Source organism: Bufo gargarizans, chromosome 1 (assembly GCF_014858855.1).
Source record: "Bufo gargarizans isolate SCDJY-AF-19 chromosome 1, ASM1485885v1, whole genome shotgun sequence".
Lineage (NCBI taxonomy): Eukaryota > Metazoa > Chordata > Amphibia > Anura > Bufonidae > Bufo > Bufo gargarizans.
In genome coordinates, this window is record NC_058080.1 from 399987812 (window position 1) to 400012064 (window position 24253).

At 44.2% G+C, this 24253-nt stretch overlaps 1 protein-coding gene across 1 annotated transcript in view; it reads left to right on the top strand.

Moving 5' to 3' along the window:
• The window catches only part of LOC122931843 (thymic stromal cotransporter homolog), a 43701-nt gene extending 21770 nt beyond the window's left edge, over nucleotides 1-21931 (top strand). The window contains exons 3-4 of the mRNA XM_044285897.1: nucleotides 20296-20452; nucleotides 21727-21931. Of these exons, the coding sequence (XP_044141832.1) occupies nucleotides 20296-20452; nucleotides 21727-21775 (206 nt within the window). The 3' untranslated portion in view covers nucleotides 21776-21931. The remainder of the gene's footprint in view (nucleotides 1-20295; nucleotides 20453-21726) is intronic.
• Nucleotides 21932-24253: the final 2322 nt, after the last annotated feature.

Genomic DNA, 24253 nt, shown 5'->3' on the forward strand with positions numbered 1-24253 from the left:
CATGCTCAAGGACTGGCCCACCTTCTGTTCTACATACATGTGCAGGGCTGCTACTGTATTTTTGGCAAATAAATGATGCCTTGGAACTCTCCACCTCGACTCGGCACAAGCCATCAGTTTTCTAAAAGATGCAGAGTCCAACACTTGGAAAGGGAGGGACTGCAGCACCACAACTTGGCCAGGAGCACATTCATCATACTGATGTCTGTTGGCAATCGCTTCGGTGATCGATTGCTGACGGAATGACTGAAGAGGAGTAGGAGGGGAAGCAGGAGCATCAGGACCAGCAGATGATGGGAAGGACAGACAGCTCCCTTCGGCTGAGGTGGTGGAGCCTTGACTGTCTGAAATCGGGTGCATGCCACTGGGTGATGCAGTGGTTACTGTGACAGGCTGGACCACCACATCGGAGCCACGGTTCTCCCAGGCCACTTTATGGTGATTCACCTCCAGCGGCTTAACAAAAAACTGCCACACCGCAGAGTAGGTGATTTTACCCCCAACACTCTGCACTGACTGACTGCTACCGCTGCTGCTTCCGTGAACACCTGCACCACTACTTTCCGGGCAGGTAGGCTCCTGTGAAGCGGGTCGTCTACCCTGGGCACGTTTGGCTCACGACCTCCCACTGCTGCCACCCTGCTGACTCCCAGCCAGGTTAGCCACTTGCTGGCTCCGCGGTTCCCTCGCAGGCAAGCTGCTACCCTCTACTCCTGATGATGATGAAGCCCCTAATTCACCCAGCTCCCATGTGCAATCAGCTACATCATCATCATCGTGTACTGTCTGCATGTCACCTCCTCAAAGGTCTCTGGGTCAGGAGCTTGACCGCTCGCAACACCAGCTCCCATGCCACTCTCCTCATCACTACTTGCCCGCCTACCGGAGGAAGCAGCGGATGTCTCCTCCACATCTTGACTGGCCACTAGCTGCTGAGTGTCCTCTAGTAGCTCGTCTTCGCTGTATAGTGGAGCTGAGCCCACAGCATCTAATACTTGTCTGGCTGAGGGAATAGAAAAGGACAGAGGCAGGTTGAGGACAGGTGAGGGAACAGGGCCTGCTCCCGGGCCATGCCAACTAAGGATTGTGTCTGACGAACCCACCGACTCTTGGCTGGGGGTGTCTGATGACACTTGGGACAAAGTGGATGACCGAGTAAACTATTTAAGAACCGCTGGGTTGCTGGTTAAGACACGACTGCTAGATGACACCGGGAGCTCAGGCCTCTCGCTGCGACTCCTGCTGCCACGCCCCCTTACTCTGCTGCGACCTGTGCCTGCGCCAGAAACATTTAGGCCTGTGCCACTCCCCTGTGCAGGGCCTGGCACTTCTCTGTCTGACATACTGTTAGATCAAATAAATAAATAAAAAGGAAATTAAAACACCCCAAAAAAGTCTCTAATTTTCTCACTTCACCACACAACGGCTAATAAGCCCTTTTTTCCCACTAATACACGGCAAAGAAGGCTTTAGAACATATAACTGCACCGCTGAATGGCAAATAGGCCTTTACCTTTTTTCACTTATGCACGCCAAAAAGGGCTTTAGAACATATAACTGCACCGCTGAACGTCAAATAATATATATTTTTTGCCACTAATACACGCCAAAAAGGGCTTTAGAACATATAACTGCACTGCTGAATGGCAAATAGGCCCTTACTTTTTTCCACTTATACACGCCAAAAAGGGCTTTAGAACATATAACTGCACCGCTGAACGTCAAATAATATATATTTTTTGCCACTAATACACGCCGAAAAGGGCTTTAGAACATATAACTGCACTGCTGAATGGCAAATAGGCCCTTACTTTTTTCCACTTATACACGCCAAAAAGGGCTTTAGAACATATAACTGCACTGCTGAACGGCAAATATATATTTTTTTTGCCAAAAAGGGCTGTAATTTTCTCACTTCACCACACAACGGCAAATACCGTATATTTCGCCCCATAACATGCATTTTTTCCCCCAAAAACGTGGAAGCGCTCATTAGTACTGGAGGACCGGGAAGCTGTGAAGGCTCTGTACTCAACGCTTCCTGGTCCTCGGCTGTCGGCTGTGCAGTGGCTGCGCACAGCGTGAGGTCTCTCTGTGACCTCACGCTGTGCGCACCAGTTCACAGCCGGCGGCAGGATGAAGAGGATCACGCTGGAGGAGAGGAGCGGTGGAGTACGGAGCAGGAGAGGTAAGTGTTTTTTAAAATTTTATTCATATGAGGCTTCTGGTGGCTGAAACGTGGCTGGGGGCTGCTGAGAGGCAATGTGGGCTAATATACCTTGGCTGGGGGCTGCTAAGAGACAATGGGGGCTGATATAACTTGGCTGGGGGCTGCTGAGAGGCAATGGGGGCTGATATAACGCTGCAGAGGGCTGGTGAAAGGCAATGGGGGCTGATATAATGCTGATGAGAGGCAATGGGGGCTGATAGGGGGCTGATGAGAGGCAATGAGGGCTGATGAGAGGCAATGGGGGCTGATGAGAGGCATAAGGGGGGCTGATGAGAGGCATGGTGCTCTTATCTGAAGTCTGATTGGGGGTCATTCACATTGTGGTTTGAGCTGAGATCTGATTGGGGGTCTGATGAGGTCTTATTAACATTGGGGGTCTGATTGGGGCTGTCAGCTGTGGCCTGATTAACATTTGGGGTCTGATTAGTGGTCTGACCAGAGGTCTAAATGAAAAAAAAAAAAATCTTATTGTCCTGCTCCAAAACATACGTGTGTGTTATGGGCAAAAAATACGGTACTTTTTTTGTGCCGCTAATACATGCCAAAAAGGGCTTTCGAACATATAACTGCACCGCTGAACGGCAAATATATATATTTTTTTGCCACTAGTACACGCCAAAAAGGGCTGTAATTTTCTATCTTCACCACACGACAAATACTTTTTTTTGTGCCACTAATACACGCCAAAATGGGCTGTAATTTTTCGCCCTTCACCACACAACGGCTAATAAGCCCTTTTTCCCCACTAATTCAAGCAAAAAAATGCTTTCAAAAATATAACTGCACCGCACAAGGGCAAATAAGGGTACTTTAACACTAGCGTTATTCTTTTCCGGCATTGAGTTCCGTCCTAGGGGCTCAATACCGGAAAAGAACTGATCAGTTTTAGCCTAATGCATTCTGAATGGTGAGCAATCCATTCATGATGCATCAGGATGTTTTTAGTTCAGTCTTTTTGCCCTTTCAGGATGGAGATAATACCGCATCATGCTGCGGTTTTATCTATATCCAAAATTCCAGAACACTTGCCGGCATTTTTTCCCATTGAAATGCAATAAGGCTGGATCCGGCCCCGAGTGTCCTGGCAAAATGGATCAGTTTTTGCGGTCTGCGCATGCTCAGACCGCAAAAAATGTGAAAATAATAAATGCCGGATCTGTTTTTCTGGATGACACTGAAGAGACGGATCCGGCATTTCAATGCATTTGTCAGACGGATCTGAATCCTGATCCGTCTGACAAATGCCATCAGTTTGCATATGTTTTGACGGATCCGGCAGGCAGTTTCGGCGTTGTAACTGCCTGCCGGAATCCTCTGCCGCAAGTGTTAAAGTACCCTAAGACGTAGAAATATTTCCTTGTAATAAACCCTCTTAATGGCTGTAACAGCACTTGTACCCCAATAATAAGAACGGTTTGCTGGAATTACAGAGCTGTATAATGGCAATTTGGATCTGCAGACAGTGCAGCAAGGTGTAATAGGATTGTTCCTATTACCCAGGCTGTAAACTCCCCTACTGAACCCTGTTCTGTTTCAATACTGTAGAATGATTCCTCCCTATCCTTTCCCTGTACTTCTATACAGCAAAATAAAAGTTTTAAAGTCTTTCCTACCACTGTCCCTAGGGCCTGCTGATGTCTCTCCCTGCACTAAGTACACTGGAAAATGGCTGAATCCAAGATGGCTGAGGCTATTTATAGGGCTGTGACATCACAGGGCTGGCTGCTGATTGGCTGCATGCATGGCATTGTGGGTGATCATGCCTTCCCAGAGTTCCTTGCTCCATGTCCTCACACGTGCAGCAGCCATTTTAGGAAAAAATTCAATTTATTACCACGAAACGTGAGGAAGTTTTCCTTAAATTCGGATCGAATTCCACTTCGTCAACTTTGATTCGCTCATCTCTATTCCTGATCCAAAGCATACCACATCATCTGTAAAACACGCCGGAGGCAGTGTGATGGCATGGGCATGCATGGCTGCCAGTGGCACTAGGTCCCTAGTGTTTATTGATGATGTGACACAGGACAGGAGCAGCCGGATTAATTCTGGGGTTTTCAGAGACATATGATGTGCTCAAATCCAGCCAAATGCAGCTAAACTGATTGGTCAGCGTTTCATAACAGAGATGGACAATGACCCAAAACATAAAGCCAAAGCAACCCAAGAGTTTATTCAAGCAAAGAAGTGGAATATTCTTGAATGGCCGAGTCAGTCACCTGATCTGAACCCAATAGAGCATGCATTTTACATGTTAAAGACTAAACTTCAGACAGAAAGGCCTACAAACAAACAGAAACTGAAAACCGCTGCAGTAAAGGCCTGGCAGAGCATTAAAAAGGAGGAAACACAGTGTTTGGTGATGGCCATGAGTTCAAGACTTCAGGCAGTCATTGCCAACAAAGGGTTTTCAACCAAATGTTAGAAATTAACATTTTATTTACAATTTTTTAATTTGTCCAATTACTTTTGAGCCCCTGAAATGAAGGGATTGAGTTTAAAAAATGCAATCATTTTGTTCAACCCACTGAAAGTCTGAACTTCAACTGCATCTTAATTGTTTTGTTCAAAATCCATTGTGGTAATGTACAGAACAAAAATTGGAAAAATGTCCTAATATATATGGACCTAACTATATACATACACCATATATATGCTAAATACATCCACATAAATTCACCATATACATGGTACACATACATAAATACACCATATATACACTACACACATATACCACCCAACTAAGGAGTTAAACTATCAGCGACGCGCAAAGCAATGGAAGTGAACATCTCCAGTTGCCCTGCTGCCGCCAGAACACCGGATCAGGACTCAGTCGGTAACACGGTTCTCCGATCCAGAAGTAATTTTAACAACTGGATCTGGAGAACTGGAGGGACCTGACTGAATCCCATGCCTGATTAAGGGTCTACTTCATTTATAGATTGTAGGGGTCAGCTCATTAGTGGTAGGCACAGCAGTCAGAGACAGTGACATCAAGGTACAGTTCACACAGGGATTTGCCTGTTTTCTTTATTTTCATGCATAAACAAAAATATAAGGCCTTAACATTCAGGTAAAAACACACAAATAAATTCCTGCTCCACAAGATCACCCTTGCTATACGGGTGGCCTACTACCAGCCACATGACACAACACAAAGTAAACTTACAGTGTCCTTTTTGTTGTTTTAGCAGACTTCCAGCGGTAAGGATGAAAGACAGTCTGTTCAACCAGTCCCCCACCCACACATGCTCATAGTGCAGACATTTATAGCCCAGAAATGAGCTGAGCTCCATTACCTGGCTGAGAGCTCTATAGGAAACCTGTTCAGGACAGGAAGGGAATAAGGAGCCCCGCTACCAACTTGCTCATCATTCTATAAAAATCCAGGCCCAACAACACCATTAACCAAAGTCCTCAGCAAACAATGTTTTGCTAAGGTAACCCATCTTACCTGGATTTCTGATATCTCATCCAGCAGATATCCACTTCCTGTAGCCTAGTAAATTGTATATGAAAGAAACCTAGGCGAAATATAGCGATTTTCTACTACCTTATATATACAGTGGATATAAAAAGTCTACACACCCCTGTTAGAATGTCATGTTTCTGTGATGTAAAAAAATCATTTCAGAACTTTTTCCACCTTTAATGTGACCTATAAACTGTACCACTCAATTGAAAAACAAACTGAAATCTTTTAGGTGGAGGGAAGAAGAAAATAAATAAATAAAAAATATGTGGTTTTATAAGTGTGCACACCCTCTTATAACTGTGTTCAGAATTAAGCAATCACATTCAAAATCATGTTAAATAGGAGTCAGCATACACCTGTGTTCTGGTTCTGGCCAAGCTGCCAGTTCGGTTGATGTACTGCTCCAAATTAATTAAGATACGTGCACGGAGAGATCAGACAGACAACCCACTGCATGGAGTTAAAAAGGATCTCTGGTTTATTTCTGAAAACAACAGACAATACATAGTTTTCACGAGAGGAGGGAGGGGGAGGGGGGTGAAAGATAAAGTATATCTTTTCTATTGGCTATGAATTCTATACTTTTCTGTAACCTTGACGGCCAGAGGAAATTCCTCCTCCCTCCCCCCTCGCTCCTGGGTGAAACCGTTACTTCTTCTTTCTTTGTAACTGCTTGCTTGAGCTGAACGGAAACCACAAAGAAACACATGATAAAAACACAAAGTAAGATTCTAGTTTATAGGTGTTGGCTAAATGCCTGGCCACCATCTTAGCTAAACATAGTCCTCAACAAGCAAGTATCCATTTTGTATCAATAGTCCATAACAGCCCCCCTTGGAGACTTGATTGTAGACTTTCCCTTCGCCTAGCGAATCCCCTGGGCATACCATTCGTATCCTCTTCACCCGCAGTGGCGACAACCTACCCCTTATAGGTAGGCTCCCGGTTGCTCGGACTTGTGGTAATACCCTGGGATTCATCTCACCCTATCTCAGCCAGGCATCATTGTGAGGAGGGGGAGCTGTGTTGAACGATGTTTCCTTCTGTCCTTCCTCATCGTAGAGGAGCATAATAGGTCGTTCATCAGTTTTCTTCATTCTTTTTGAAAAGCGGGTCACACAAATAAGAACGAGCTTAATCACTACATATATCACCAATATTATTAGGGCTACCTGCAATATTACTTGGACAATTCCCATGAGCCAACCCCCAATACCTTTGAACCAGTTATTGGGGTTAAGGGAAGAGAAGGTATCAGACCACCATGTATCTTTATCAGCTTTATGTGCATCCAGCCATTTATCTCTTAAATCCGCCATCTTCTCTATATCCACCTTAACTTGCAAATTACCCTGCGGGTCTATGTAATGGCAACAAGAGGGTCCCACAATCTGGCACATACCTCCATCTTTAGCTGTAACATAATCTAGAACTAATGTGTGTTGGTTGGTGACAATGATTAACTGGTTTTGCACAATGTTTGAGGTATTCATAAGTCTCATCACTTCCCATATTTGGTCATCCAGGTAGTCTGTTGCTACTACCAGATGATCCCACATCTGCGCTATCATGGGATATATGAAGATGGAACTAACAATTTTGTTGGTAATGCTCATCTCTACTACATGTGGCTTGCCATTTGGTCTGGGTGTGTTATCTTTGGCCCTACGATACAAGGTGTGTTTAGATACTGCATTTATGCCAATTTGAGAGTGTGGTACTATAAAGGTGGCAGGAGTAAGCCTGGCGATGGTGCACAGTCCTGTGACATTCTCGGATAACCATTTGTACACTTTGTGTCCACAAACTAAGTATATGTCTTCTGGAACTTCTGTGCCATTGAATAATCGGGTAATTAGTTTGGCTAATTGTATCCCTTTCGCCAACTCATATCCTTTTGACTGACTTTCGGTGTCGTTAGCTAATATACCTGTCAGGAGATCCTGTACAGTACGGTTGTTACAGGGCAGATCCTTTCCGTTCTCAGCATCTACACCAATACACTGCACGTGGCTGTCTGTTTTTGAATCATTGCAACCTGAGTGTATGTGTGGACTAAATGTCATACCTTTGGTTTGTACTTGGAGACAATAACAGTGTGTCCAGCTTGGAAAACATGTGACATTAGCCCAGTGTCCCTCTTGCCAAGGAGTAGAGCTATAATCTACCGAGGGTCCTGATCTGTTTATCATGAGCCATGGGGCATCTGCCCACCCTGCAACAGGTAAGGCTACTTCCCTGTCCTTGTTTGTACTGGATTTAACTTGGTGTATACTAGTGAGAAAGATGGTAGAATTAGACAGGTCAATCAGTTCAGAAAGGTCCAGGGGTATTGCAAAATAAGGCATACTGGTTGAACTCACGGGACTGTGGGTACAGATCCAACAATCTCTCAGAGTTCAGTCTCCTTCAACCCCTGGACTAAAATTTGATGGTGCCGTATCAGTGAATTGTCCCATTCATCACCCAGTGGCGTGAATACTGCAGATATGCCCACTGTCAAAGTCATGATCAGTATGTGAATCCTCATGGCTTATGGTTCCTGGGACGGTGGGACAGCCTTCACTCTTTTACAATGAGAAGCGTGGATCCAGGTAGGGTCTCCCTTCGAGTTTCACAGAGGTTGGAGTGGTCAGCAACACCTGGTAAGGTCCCTCGTATCGTGGTTCGAGGGTGCTTCTGACGTGTTTCTTGACCACCACCCACTCTCCAGGTTTGAGAGTGTGGCTTCCCTCTAGGGAGTTAGGATCTGGAATGGAAGAGAAAACTTGTGCACGTATGTTAGACAATTGTTTACTCAGGGCAATCACATATTTAGCAACAGATTCATAATGCATTTGCAATTGCTGTGGGAAGTACTGTCCCATCCTAGGCCGTGTCCTAAACAAAATTTGGTGTGGAGGCCTAGGGGTGTGTCTAACTGAAAATAGTGCTATTGGCAGGCATTGTACCCAACTGAGCCCTGTCTCCCCAGTCATTTTCAGCATCTTGGACTTCAGTACCCCGTTCAGTCGTTTGACTTTGTCGCCGCTTTGGGGTCTGTAGGGTGTGTGATAGGCTAAGTGTGACCCTACCATCTTCCAGACTTCTTGGGTTAATCTATCAGTGAATGCTGGGCCCTGATCACTCTCAATGACCTCAGGTACTCCGAACCTACAGACAAGCTCCTGCATCAGTTTTTTTTTGCAGTAGTGGTTGCTGTCTGGTTTCGGACGGGGTAGGCTTCTGGCCACCCAGAGAACAAGTCTATCACTACTAGCACATATTGAAACCCTTGGCACATTGGCATCTGGATGTGGTCAATTTGAATCCATTGGAACGGGTACTAGGCTTTGGGGAGACGTTTGGTTGGTGTAGGCTCAGGTCTTCCCGGGTTGCACTGCGCACAGATGAGGCAAGACTGAGTATGCCTCACCAGGACAGGGGTTATCCCTGGGGCCATTGTCTATTAGTTCTTTCATGATGGTCTTAGATTGGTGGGTGGGCCCATGAGCTATTGAAGCTATCAGAGGATAGAGAGCTTTGGGCAGAGATACTCTCTTTCCTTGGGTCCACAGTCCAGATTCTTTCTCTTCTTGGGCTGACTCTTTTAGCCAATCCAATTTTTCTTGTGGCGTGGCCTGTTTCTGTATTTGTTTCAGGAGGTCCCATGTGATTTCTTCTTGTTCCAGGTCTTCCTGTGTTATCATAATCTGGTCTGACTGGACTCTTTCCTCTTTCACTGCTGCTTCCTTGGCCGCTTGGTCAGCTAGGGCGTTTCCTCTGGCCTCAGGGGTGTCAGCTCGAGTATGGGCCTTTACTTTGATCACTGCCACTTGGTTGGGCAGGAGTACTGCTGCCATTAGGGCTGCTACTGCTGCAGCATTCTTAATCGGGGTTCCTGCAGCTGTAATGTAATCCCGGGCCTTCCATATTAGTCCAAAGTCATGAACTACTCCAAAGGCATATCTAGAATCTGTGTAGATATTGGCGGTAGAGTCTTTTGCCATGAGGCAGGCTTCAGTGAGGGCAATGAGTTCAGCTTCTTGTGCTGACTGGTCTGGGCGCAATTGTCTTGCACACAGCACTTCATGCTCACTTGTGACTGCCATGCCTGTATGGAACTTCCCCTTGTCATCGGCGTACCTTGAGCCGTCCACAAAGAGAATCCAATGAGGGTTTGTCAGAGGAGTGTCTTGGACTGATGGTGGTGTCCCTACTTTAGCTTCCATCATTGTGATGCAATCATGTTCTTGTTCCTTGTAAAGAGAGTCGGTTGAGGCCCATAGTTCTTCTTCCTGAAGATCCTCTTCAGCATGTAGATCAATAAAATCTTCAGAATCTCCATTATACTCCCCCCTTGGAAGAGGAAGGAGTGCAGCAGGATTGAGGATGTGGCACCTCTGAATGGTGACATTATCTGGCAGAAGCAAACTACACTGAAGCCGGAGGTGGCGCTGTGCAGTGAGGTGTTTAGGTTGAGTCTGCTGGAGGAAGGCAGAAATGTCATGGGGAGCCAGAATAGTGAGGGGATGACCCAGCACAACGTCAGATGTGACGTTTAGAAGAGAGCTGGCAGCATGGATAGCTCTGACACAGGAAGGGGCTTCTCTGGCTACTGGGTCCAGTCTCTTTGTATGGTAGGACTTTGGGGTCCTTCAGGGTCACAGTGACTGGTGGGACATTGAGGTATCCAATATCCTGGGGTCCTCTGGCCCAGAGAGTATTGGGGATGAGGTGCAAAATGGTTTGCAGCGAATCCCCTTGCTCATATGAATCAGTGCAGAATTTTATTGTCAGACATCCGGCAGCCGTGGGTGTCACATAATTTGAGTGAAAACCACAAAGACCAAGAAGCGAGACAGTTTCTTATCAGAAAGAGGATCTTAAACTAACACAGCAGAAACTAACATTTCTGTGAAAAGAAAAAAGGTGGGGGTCAACTGATCCCCCGCAGCTGTCCTGCAATGTGGTGGAATGATCTGCTAATTTAGCTTTTGTCCATTTCTGTAGTTGTTCTATAAAGAATTTTCCAGACTCATGATCCCGGGGGTCAAAGTTAGCACCTTTAAGTTCAGGGATGAGGATTTGATCCATTATCAGTGTGGAGTATTCACCTGTCTTGTTTTCCACTATACTTTGCAGGTCCGACCATGTGCACCCATAGGTTTGATGCACTTGGGACAGTTTCCTGAAAAAGGGCATGGGATGGGTCTCAGGGTCAGGCAGTAAATTCACTATGGTGAATAACTGTTGTGGGGTGAAAGACACATATTTTGGTGGTCCCTGAGGCCGGTTAAGTGCTAGGGCTTCTTTCAGTGTCTCAAGGTTTCCCTGCTCAATTTTCTGTAAGTTCTTTTGTAACTCTGTAATCTGACCCTGCAGTATTTGATCTTGTGAACGTCGTGATGGGCGCACGGTCATGGGTACAGTCCACTGTGGTGCCAGGGGTAAAGTTGGCGGATCACCGTAGTCTGTCGGGGTACCCCGCGAAGGAGTCTGCATATTACCCGGTGCATTTTGTATGCCCATTGTGGATTCTGCAGCACCGTCTGCATCCCCCTGTTCTGCTTCATCAGGTTGCCCCCCTACCATTATAGGAGTAAGGGTGGCAGGTGAGTGGGGTAGCATGAATGTACCGTCCGGGTTAACCATGGGGTACAAGGTAGTAGGAAGGGGCAAGGGTGACATAGGAGTGACGGGGGGGTCCGGACCGAATGATATTAAAGGTCCGTTCATGGGCGTTGCCTGGGGACAAGATGGCACTGTAGCTAACACGGGAAGTGATGGGACGTGCCGGGGAGTAGTTACCAAGGTGTGGTTTTGTGGGTGGGGAACCCCACAGGGAAGGCACATATCACGGGAGGAGGGATTCTGTTGACCACATGTTTTGCAGGTCTACCCACCTGCTTTCTTCCCGGCGCCATTATAGGGTGGTGGCAAGTCATGTATCAATGCAACACCAGGCTTACAGAAATATCTCTGTCTTTTCTCATCAAAATTTAGTTCCCCCCCAGTCTGTTCAAATTCTTTACTACAGTCCAACCACACACGGACCATGTCTGTCAATTAATCATCTTCTAACTTCCCCCTCTTCTCGTTTAACAACACTTGCCAGGTGGCACTACATAGGATGCCTCCTTTACAGACACTATAACTCTTCTCCAACTTAGTTAATCCTTTTATGTTTGCCTCTCCTGTCCGCCACGTACTGTTCAGGTGAACAGTAACCCTTCGGGACACTTTCCTCATTTCCCATTATCTCTCGTACCTACTGAAGCCGCCTAAAGACCTCCTGTATAGAGTAATTACTGGACGCGAAGACCTTTGAGTCCCGCTCAGCACACTCTGGGCTACCGCGAACCGCTCTCCACCCATCTGTGATCGTCCCCTTTATGGAGATTCGAGTCAGACACCGGGCTGAACTCCGATACAGGTACACAGGAGAACTCCGTGTCTCCATCAGTGATACTTGTCAACAGGGTCTTCACAACTTTTAGGCACAACACAGTACATCAAGACTTTAAAAAAAAAACATATGGGGTTCTTACTTTCATGCCCTCGAGGACGTCCCAGACTGCTTCCGCACCCCTCCCTCAGACGAACACCAAGAGGCTACACCAGGGGACACTTTATAGGCAAGATGACAACATTTTCCTACCTCATATCACGGGTTGCGATCCCAATGTCCGTTAGTGCGCCTCTCCTCGTCTGGTCTCTGGGGGTACGGGAACAGAGGGTCCAATCCTCGAGCCCCGCGATTGGGCGCCAAAATTGTTCTGGTTCTGGCCAAGCTGCCAGTTCGGTTGATGTACTGCTCCAAATTAATTAAGATACGTGCACGGAGAGATCAGACAGACAACCCACTGCATGGAGTTAAAAAGGATCTCTGGTTTATTTCTGAAAACAACAGACAATACATAGCTTTCACGAGAGGAGGGAGTGGGAGGGGGGTGAAAGATAAAGTATATCTTTTCTATTGGCTATGAATACTATACTTTTCTGTAACCTTGACGGCCAGAGGAAATTCCTCCTCCCTCCCCCCTCGGTCCTGGGTGAAACCGTTACTTCTTCTTTCTTTGTAACTGCTTGCTTGAGCGGAACGGAAACCACAAAGAAACACATGATAAAAACACAAAGTAAGATTCTAGTTTATAGGTGTTGGCTGAATGCCTGGCCACCATCTTAGCTAAACATAGTCCTCAACAAGCAAGTATCCATTTTGTATCAATAGTCCATAACACCTGCCATCATTTAAAGTGCCTCTGATTAACCCCAAATAAAGTTCAGCTGCTCTAGTTGGTCTTTCCTGAAATTTTCTTAGTTGTATCCCACAGCAAAATGCCATGGTCCACAGAGAGCTTCCAAAGCATCAGAGGGATCTCATTGTTAAAAGGTATCAGTCAGGAGAAGGGTACAAAAGAATTTCCAAGGCATTAGATATACCATGTAACTCAGTGAAGACAGTCATCATGTGGAGAACATATGGCACAACAGTGACATTACCAAGAACTGGACGTCCCTCCAAAATTGATGAAAAGACGAGAAGAAAACAGGTCTGGGAGGCTACCAAGAGGCCTACAGCAACATTAAAGGAGCTGCAGGAATATCTGGCAAGTACTGGCTGTGTGGTACATGTGACAACAATCTCCTGTATTCTTCATATGTCTGGGCTATAGGGTAGAGTAGCAAGACAAAAGCATTTTCTTACGAAGAAAAACATCCAAGCCAGGCTACATTTTCCAAAAACACATCTAAAGTCTCCCAAAAGCATGTGGGAAAATGTGTTATGGTCTGATGAAACCAAGGCTGAACTTTTTGTCCATAATTCCAAAAGATATGTTTGATGCAAAGACAACACTGCACATCACCAAAAGAACACCATACCCACAGTGAAGCATGGTGGTGGCAGCATCATGCTTTGGAGCTGTTTTTCTTCAGCTGGAACTGGGGACTTAGTTAAGCTAGAGGGAATTCTGAACAGTTCCAAATACCAGTCAATATTGGCACAAAACCTTCAGGCTTCTGCTAGAAAGCTGAACATGAAGAGGAACTTCATCTTTCAGCATGACAATGACCCAAAGCATACATACAGTACAGACCAAAAGTTTGGACACACCTTCTCATTCAAAGAGTTTTCTTTACTTGCATGACTATAAAAATTGTAGATTCACACTGAAGGCATCAAAACTATGAATTAACACATGTGGAATTATATACATAACAAAAAAAGTGTGAAACAACTGAAAATATGTAATATTCTAGGTTCTTCAAAGTAGCCACCTTTTGCTTTGATTACTGCTTTGCACACTCTTGGCATTCTCTTGATGAGCTTCAAGAGGTAATCACCTGAAATGGTCTTCCAACAGTCTTGAAGGAGTTCCCAGAGATGCTTAGCACTTTTTGGCCCTTTTGCCTTCACTCTGCGGTCCAGCTCACCCCAAACCATCTCGATTGGGTTCAGGTCCGGTGACTGTGGAGGCCAGGTCATCTGGCGCAGCACCCCATCACTCTCCTTCATGGTCAAATAGTCCTTACACAGCCTGAAGGGGTGTTTGGGGTCATTGTCCTGTTGAAAAATAAATGATGGTCCAACTAAACGCAAACTGGATGGAATAGCATGCCACTGCAAGATGCTGTGGTAGCCATCCTGGTTCAGTATGCCTTCAATTTTGAATAAATCCCCAACAGTGTCACCAGCAAAGCACCCCCACACCATCACACCTCCTCCTCCATGCTTCACGGTGGGAACCAGGCATGTAGAGTCCATCCGTTCACCTTTTCTGCGTCGCACAAAGACACGGTGGTTGGAACAAAAGAGCTCAAATTTGAACTTATCAGACCAAAGCACAGATTTCCACTGGTCTAATGTCCATTCCTTGTGTTCTTTAGCCCAAACAAGTCTCTTCTGCTTGTTGCCTGTCCTTAGCAGTGGTTTCCTAGCAGATATTCTACCATGAAGGCCTGATTCACACAGTCTCCTCTTAACAGTTGTTCTAGAGATGTGTCTGCTGCTAGAACTATGTGTGGCATTGACCTGGTCTCTAATCTGAGCTGCTGTTAACCTTCGATTTCTGAGGCTAGTGACTCGGATGAACTTATCCTCCACAGCAGAGGTGACTCTTGGTCTTCCTTTCCCGGGGCGGTCCGCATGTGAGCCAGTTTCTTTGTAGCGCTTGATGGTTTTTGTGACTGCACTTGGGGACACTTTCAAAGTTTTCCCAATTTTTCGGACTGACTGACCTTCATTTCTTAAAGTAATTATGGCCACTCGTTTTTCTTTACTTAGAATTAGTATTATGGCAAGAAAAAAGCAGCTAAGTAAAGAAAAACGAGTGGCCATAATTACTTTAAGAAATGAAGGTCAGTCAGTCCGAAAAATTGGGAAAACTTTGAAAGTGTCCCCAAGTGCAGTCACAAAAACCATCAAGCGCTACAAAGAAACTGGCTCACATGCGGACCGCCCCGGGAAAGGAAGACCAAGAGTCACCTCTGCTGTGGAGGATAAGTTCATCCGAGTCACTAGCCTCAGAAATCGAAGGTTAACAGCAGCTCAGATTAGAGACCAGGTCAATGCCACACATAGTTCTAGCAGCAGACACATCTCTAGAACAACTGTTAAGAGGAGACTGTGTGAATCAGGCCTTCATGGTAGAATATCTGCTAGGAAACCACTGCTAAGGACAGGCAACAAGCAGAAGAGACTTGTTTGGGCTAAAGAACACAAGGAATGGACATTAGACCAGTGGAAATCTGTGCTTTGGTCTGATAAGTCCAAATTTGAGCTCTTTTGTTCCAACCACCGTGTCTTTGTGCGACGCAGAAAAGGTGAACGGATGGACTCTACATGCCTGGTTCCCACCGTGAAGCATGGAGGAGGAGGTGTGATGGTGTGGGGGTGCTTTGCTGGTGACACTGTTGGGGATTTATTCAAAATTGAAGGCATACTGAACCAGGATGGCTACCACAGCATCTTGCAGTGGCATGCTATTCCATCCAGTTTGCGTTTAGTTGGACCATCATTTATTTTTCAACAGGACAATGACCCCAAACACCCCTTCAGGCTGTGTAAGGACTATTTGACCATGAAGGAGAGTGATGGGGTGCTGCGCCAGATGACCTGGCCTCCACAGTCACCGGACCTGAACCCAATCGAGATGGTTTGGGGTGAGCTGGACCGCAGAGTGAAGGCAAAAGGGCCAAAAAGTGCTAAGCATCTCTGGGAACTCCTTCAAGACTGTTGGAAGACCATTTCAGGTGATTACCTCTTGAAGCTCATCAAGAGAATGCCAAGAGTGTGCAAAGCAGTAATCAAAGCAAAAACTTTGAAGAACCTAGAATATTACATATTTTCAGTTGTTTCACACTTGTTATGTATATAATTCCACATGTGTTAATTCATAGTTTTGATGCCTTCAGTGTGAATCTACAATTTTCATGAAAATAAAGAAAACTCTTTGAATGAGAAGGTGTGTCCAAACTTTTGGTCTGTACTGTATAAATCCACAAAGGAATCGCTTCACCAGAAAAAGATTAAAGTTTTGGAATGGCCCAGCCAGAGCCCAGACCCGAATCCGATTGAAAATCTGTGGGATGATCTGAAGAGGGTTGTGCACAGGAGATGCCCTTGCAATCTGACAGATTTGGATTGTTTTTGCAAAGAAGAGTGGGCAAATATTGCCAAGTCAAAATGTGCCATGCTGATAGACTCATACACAAAAAGACTGAGTGCTGTAATAAAATCAAAAGATGCTTCAACAAAGTATTAGTTTAAGGGTGTGCACACTTATGCAACCATATTATTTTATTTTTATATATTTTTGTTCCCTCTACCTAAAAGATTTCAGTTTGTTTTTCAATTGAGTTGTACAGTTTATAGGTCACATTAAAGGTGGAAAAAGTTCTGAAATGATTTACCTTTGTCTCATTTTTTTTACATCACAGAAACCTGACATTTTAACAGGGGTGTGTAGACTTTTTATATCTACTGTATATATATATATATATATATATATATGTTGTGTGGTTTTGCTCTGGTAGACAGGCTAGCGAACGCAGTATAGAGGCAATCACAAAGTCTTTAACTTAAACAGTTTGATGTTTATTCACACATAAGGAAAAACAAAATGACCGTTCACAGTCTTGGTGTTTGTTCACACCATGCAATGTCCATAGAACAAAATCTTCACCTGGTTAGCAGTTTTCCATCTGCAGTCCACAGCAGGCTTAAGGGCCTGTTTCCCGGCATGCGGCTCTCAGCCTCTTAGCACGGCACAAATTCACAGGTCCCAAAACACAGAGACTGCTGGCTGGGTTTTATATAGATTGAATCACCTGCGGTCTCAATGAAAACGGTACACTCAACAAATGAGGAATGCATCACACACCAATGTTGAATAATAGAAATCAATTTTATTAATGTATTAATTAAAATGTACATGATTTATAATACATATATGTTTACATATATGTATAATAAATCATGTACATTTTAATTAATACATTAATAAAATTGATTTCTATTATTCAACATTGGTGTGTGATGCACTCCTCATTTGTTGTGTTATCTTGGGTTTTATATAGACCAAAAAAGATCTGGACTGGAGCGTGGGTAGAAGCCACCCACCCAGCACTTTGGCTACTCCCAGTAAGAGCTGGCCCGGATCGGCTTTAAAGCCATACTAACAACAAAACAGTGCCAGTCAGCACTAGCTGCCGCTGACACCTAAAACTACCGGCTCTTATCTCACCGAGGCCAGGAACCTCTGTGACGCATACCTTCCATCAATAACGGCCCCTTGCGCCCTCCTACAATATATATACAGTGCCTTGCAAAGGTATTCACCCTCCTTTTCGTGTTTTTTTTGCATTACAGTCTTAAGTTCAATGTTTTGTTAATCTAAATTTTATGTGATGGATCAGAACACAATAGTCTAAGTTGGTGAAGTGAAAAGAGAAAAAAATATAAATAAAACTATTGTTTAGAAATAGAAAGCAGAAAATTGGCAGGTGCGTATGTATTCACCCCCTTTGTTAGGAAGCCCATAAAAAACTCTGGTGCAACCAATTACCTTCAGAAGTCACATAATTAGTGAAATTATGTCCACCTTTGTGCAATCTAAGTGTCACATGATCTGTTATTACATATACACACCTTTTTTGAAAGGCCCCAAAGGCTGCAACACCGCCATGAAGACCAAGGAACTCTCCATGAAGACCAAGGAACTCTCCAAACAAGTAAGGGACAATGTTGTTGAAAAGTACAAGTCAGGGTTAGGTTATAAAAAAAATATCCAAATCGTTGATGATCCCCAGGAGCACCATCAAATCTATCATAACCAAATGGACATGGCACAACAGCAAACCTGCCAAGAGACGGCCGCCCACCAAAAATCTCGGACAGGGCAAGGAGGGCATTAATCAGAGAGGCAGCACAGAGACCTAAGGTAACCCTGGAAGAGCTGCAGAGTTCCACAGCAGAGACTGGAGTATCTGTACATAGGACAACAATAAGCCATACGCTCCATAGAGTTGGGCTTTATGGCAGAGTGGCCAGAAGAAACTCATTACTTTCACTAAAAACAAAAAGGCATGTTGTGAGTTTGTGAAAAGGCAAGTGGGAGACTCCCAAAATGTATGGAAGAAGGTGCTTTGGTCTGATGAGACTAAACTTGAACTTTTAGGCCATCAAAGAAAACCCTATGTCTGGCGCAAACCCAACACATCACATCACCCAAAGAACACCATCCCTACAGTGAAACATGGTGGTGGCAGCATCATGCTGTGGGGATGTTTTTCAGCAGCCGGGACTGGGAAACTGGTCAGAGTTGAGGGAAAGATGGATATTCTTGAGCAAAACCTGTGCCTGATTTGAGGCTAGGGCGGAGGTTCACCTTCCAGCAGGACAATGACCGCAAACACACTGCTAAAGCAGCACTTGAGTGGTTTAAGGGGAAACATGTAAGTGTGTCAGAATATCCTAGTCAAAGCCGAGATCTCAAACCTGCAAGTAGAATGGAGCCGACGAAAATAGCCGAGTGCTGGCTCGGCTATTTCCGTTGGCCCCATAGAAATAAATGGGAGCAGTGGCCATGCATGAGCTCCCATTCACTTCAATGGGATAGGTGGGGAGATGCACCTGGTGGTGGACAGGGTCCTCTAGCCACAACTCTCCCCGGCTCTGTTCTCCTTGTAGGTGCGGGTCCCAGAGGTGGGTCCCGCACATATCAGACAATGGGGACATATCCTGCTATATGCCCCCATTGTCTAAGCTGGGATAACCTTTTTAAATATTGCTGTTCACAAGCACAAACCATCCAACTTAAAGGAGCTGAAGCAGTTTTGCAAAGAAGACTGGGCAAAAATTCCAGTGGTAGGATGTGGCAAGCTCATAGAGACTTATCCAAAGCGACTTGGAGCTGTGATTGCTGCAAAGGGGGCTCTACAAAGTATTGACTTTAGAGGGGTGAAGTTTTCTGTTATTTTGTCCTATTTGTTGTTTGCTTTACAATAAAAGAAAACAAACATCTTCAAAGTTGTGGGCATGTTCTGTAAATTAAATGATGCAAATCCTCAAACAATCCATGTTAATTCCAGGTTGTGAGGCACCAAAGCACAAAAAAAGTCTAGGGGGGTGTATATACAGGGTGTTTCACTTTTTCTTTCAGTACATTATTTGTAGTGTCCATTGCATCCTACCCAAGGTATATCTTCCATGTATCTGTACACTGTCACATTCCCGCCATGGTTCAATACTGACAGGGTATCTCACTCAAAGTAGTGCGGCCTACAGGCACAGTACATGGTACATCACATATTAAAACCTTGGCACGTCATCATGGGTGCAAGTCAAATGGAATACCTAGGTCCTGGAAGATATAATGGAATGCAGAAACACAACATCATAACAATGCTGGTCTGTTCTAGAAAGTTCAACAGTTCAACTAGGTGGTACAGTATTGTCACTGCAACAAGGTGGCAATAGTTAGTGTAAAGGATACGCTCTTCTTTGTAAGAGGTACAAGGCTGAATTCCAATCCTCTTACAAACCCATTTTACAATTTATAATACACAAGTAGGTATTTGCTCCTGGGTCATGCCCTTCATGAGGCAAGATTAGCATCTTTTCCAACATACTGGTCTGACAAGACTGCAGGAGTCGGAAACTTAGGCTCTAGCCCTGTATTGTTTCACATCCATTCACATACTCATTGTAATCTTGGCAAAAACGTGACACAAAGGCACCCAAATGCCATTCTCAAAGGCACCAATGCGTGCAGGAGCTGCAGAAGGACCTGCAGAGACATGGTTACAGGGGAGAAAATGTGAGCTGGTCTAGTGTCTGGACTTATTTTGGAGTCTGGCCTTGGGTCTTGGATCAGGGGCCTGGCCTGGGGTCTTGGATCAGGGGCCTGGCCTGGGGTCTTGGATCAGGGGCCTGGCCTGGGGTCTTGGATCAGGAGTCAGGTATTTGCAATTTTAGGGTGCAATGAACAAGATGTATGCAGTGATTCTGTACATTGCCAGCATACAGGATGAGAATGTATACCAAATATTGATTTATTTTGTTTATTTAGTTATAATAGTTGTTAATTCATATGTTTAATTTCAGGTAAAGTATTTGTTGCTCTCCAGCTGCCATTAACCATTTCAGGGCTGTTGACATCAGTTGTATTCATTAAGATTTATCAAGCCACTCTAAACACATTCATTGGAACCTGTTTTATTCTATCTGGGATCATAGCAATTGCCAGCCTCATTCCTATCAGGTATGTGATGCATGGATGAAAATAGTTCCCTGTAGAAAATTGCTATTGTGCTATGACTGTCACTGTGTGCATTATTCTTTTGCTTTATCTTAAAGGATACGCCATAAATGTCCGATAGGTGCTCCTATCTCGGGAACTCGGGCCCTATCTAATGACCACGTGAGCACCATAATTTGCGACTTTTTAGGCTTCTTGGCACTTTTCCAGAAAAGAGACGTGGCTTCGCACAAGGGGGCGGCCTTCATACTGCCTGCCAGATTTACTTAAACTTTGCCAAAGAGTGCCATAAGTTATAGCGGAAGTTCACTCCAGTCTGTAGTCAGCATAGACTTCAGTATCTGGTACATGACAGGGCAGAGATGTGCCTGATTTATTTAATAAATTAGGCTCATCTCACCCCAGTGCAGGGGGATCAAGACTGGGGTACGGGTACGCCAGTCTTGATAAACATCACTCAATGTGTTCTGTGCAATGAGAAGGCACAAATTGTACGGTCCCTTCCTTTTTTTGCAGAAAATACTGTCAATGGCCACTCCTAATCTAGAAAGGCTAGGTGAATGGCTTATGCCACAAATAGAGGAAGATCTCCCAAAAGTAGTCTCCTCCTTATTTCCAGTTGCGTGTTTGCCAATACCTGAATTAAACTACTGAAACATTGGAGCGGCCATGCTGGAAACGATTCAGCAATGTTTCTGTGGCCTCCATGATCGCCAGATCCACCCTGCCACTTCTTTCTGTGAGGCTACATCAAGGACTCAGTGTATCTGCACCCCAGCCACAGGATCTGGCGCATCACTAAAAAGTGTAGTTTATATCCAAGGAGATGCTGACATGTGTCTGGACAGAGCTGGGCTACCGCTTAGACATCTGCCATGTGTGGAGCTTACATAGATAAAACTTAGTGTCTTTTTCATGTGAATAAATTTATGTTTAAACAGTTGTGAATACAGAGGCTATCATTTTGCACCATTCTTTTTGAATGACCCTGTACAGGTTAATCGCATCTCCTCATCCTAAGAAGCCTCTTCTCAAGACTAAATGAATTTAGTGTATTTTTCGGACTATAAGTTTTAGGCAACACGGAATGAAAAATATTATCTACTTACTAAACCTTCACTGGCCGTTTAAATATAAAATATGTTTTTCTATATATTATTTATTATAGGTTTATTTGATATGTACATGAAAATATTCAGTTTGCTGTACTGTGAATTTATAATGCAAAATGCTTACATTGTTACATGGAAGTAATTATATCTTTTCTTTTGTTTTAGTGTTTCTGCATATAAATATTCAATGCTCCATGCCATCAGAAGAGACTGAACAGAATGCACTGAATTCTATAAATATTACAAACTTATCATTTTTATGTACAGTACATTTTGATGTGTATTATAATGTGATGTACTAAACATGTATATGAAAAATGGATGTAAGAAATATTTGTATATATTTCCTGCCAATAATGTGAAATAAAAGAATAAAAGACATACACGCCTATGAAAAGTCTTCACTATGTGGGGTTTCTCAGGTAAATGTTTTATGTTTAATCCCAAATGAACTATTACTTTTAATCTTGATTCAAAAATAGCACCTAATAATGATAGAAGTATATAATACCTGTCAAACAGTGATGGTAACAGCCATAGTATACAGGTCCTTCTCAAATAATTAGCATATTGTGATAAAGTTCATTATTTTCTGTAATGTGCTGATAAACATTAGACTTTCATATATTTTAGATTCATTACACACCAACTGAAGTAGTTCAAGCCTTTTATTGTTTTAATATTGATGATTTTGGCTACAGCTCATGAAAACCCAAATTTCCTATCTAAAAAAATTAGCATATTTCATCCGACCAATAAAAGAAAAGTGTTTTTAATACAAAAAAAGTCAACCTTCAAATAATTATGTTCAGTTCTGCACTCAATACTTGGTCGGGAATCCTTTTGCAGAAATGACTGCTTCAATGCGGCGTGGCATGGAGGCCATCAGCCTGTGGCACTGCTGAGGTGTTATGGAGATCCAGGATGCTTCAATGCAGCGTGGCATGGAGGCAATCAGCCTGTGGCACTGCTGAGGTGTTATGGAGGCCCAGGATGCTTCGATAGCGGCCTTAAGCTCATCCAGAGTGTTGGGTCTTGCGTCTCTCAACTTTCTCTTCCCAATATCCCACAGATTCTCTATGGGGTTCAGGTCAGGAGAGTTGGCAGGCCAGTTGAGCCCAGTAATACCATGGTCAGTAAACCAGTTACCAGTGGTGTTGGCGCTGTGAGCAGGTGTCATGTTGTGCTGTAAAATGAAATCTTCATCTCCATAAAGCTTTTCAGCAGATGGAAGCATGAAGTGCTCCAAAATCTCCTGATAGCGGCTGCATTGCCCCTGCCCTTGATAAAACACAGTGGACCAACACCAGCAGCTGACATGGCACCCAGACCATCACTGACTGTGGGGACTGGACACTGGACTTCAGGCATTTTGGCATTTCCCTCTCCCCAGTCTCCTCCAGACTCTGGCACCTTGATTTCCGAATGACATGCAACAGTCCAGTGCTGCTTCTCTGTAGCCCAGGTCAGGCGCTTCTGCCGCTGTTTCTGGGGAATGCGGCACCTGTAGCCCATTTCCTGCACACGCCTGTACACGGGGGCTCTGGATGTTTCTACTCCAGACTCAGTCCACTGCTTCCGCAGGTCCCCCAAGGTCTGGAATCGGTCCTTCTCCACAATCTTCCTCAGGGTCCGGTCACCTCTTCTCGTTGTGCAGCGTTTTCTGCCACACTTTTTCCTTCCCACAGACTTCCCACTGAGGTGCCTTGATACAGCACTCTGGGAACAGCCTATTCCTTCAGACATGTCTCTCTGTGTCTTACCCTCTTGCTTGAGGGTGTCAATGATGGCCTTCTGGACAGCAGTCAGGTCGGCAGTCTTACCCATGATTGCGGTTTTGAGTAATGAACCAGGCTGGGAGTTTGTAAAAGCCTCAGGAATCTTTTGCAGGTGTTTACAGTTAATTAGTTGATTCAGATGATTAGGTTAATAGCTCGTTTACAGAACCTTTTCATGATATGCTAATTTTTTGAGATAGGAATTTGGGGTTTTCATGAGCTGTGGCCAAAATCATCAATATTACAACAATAAAAGGCTTGAACTCCTTCAGTTGGTGTGTAATGAATCTAAAATATATGAAAGTCTAATGTTTATCAGCACATTACAGAAAATAGTGAACTTTATCACAATATGCTAATTTTTTGAGAAGGACCTGTATATCCAATAACAGTAATCCATAAACAATTATAAAAGTGTCTGTTGTAGTGCACGTATAATGATACAAGCCTATTAAATTGCCTTACTATACCACTATGCATAATGTCACTATAATATAAGAAATAATAAGCACCATAGTGACCATAAATTAGTACAAGACTTAATGCCAGTTAAACTAGTCATACAAGAGAAGAAAACACAAATTATCCCAAGGGTGGTGTAAATGTACATGGTTTATGTAAATGTAAGGGCAACTGTTATTCACTTACAAAGATTTTTGTTATTGTGTGGCTAACCTTTTGAACAAGTTTATTAAAAATATTCTAAATGTCCTTATAATTATTTTTTATAATATTCTTTTTTTTTGCACTATTACTGTCGTCCCCTCCCCCGTTTTACTTACTTACATGGTGTCTATAGCGCTTTGGAATCCATACACCGCTGACATGTCAACAGTGTATAGGTGTACAGATTCCACGTAACTCCAGGCATAGAGGCCCCACGGAGCGGTGTACTGGCAGAGGCATACATTGCT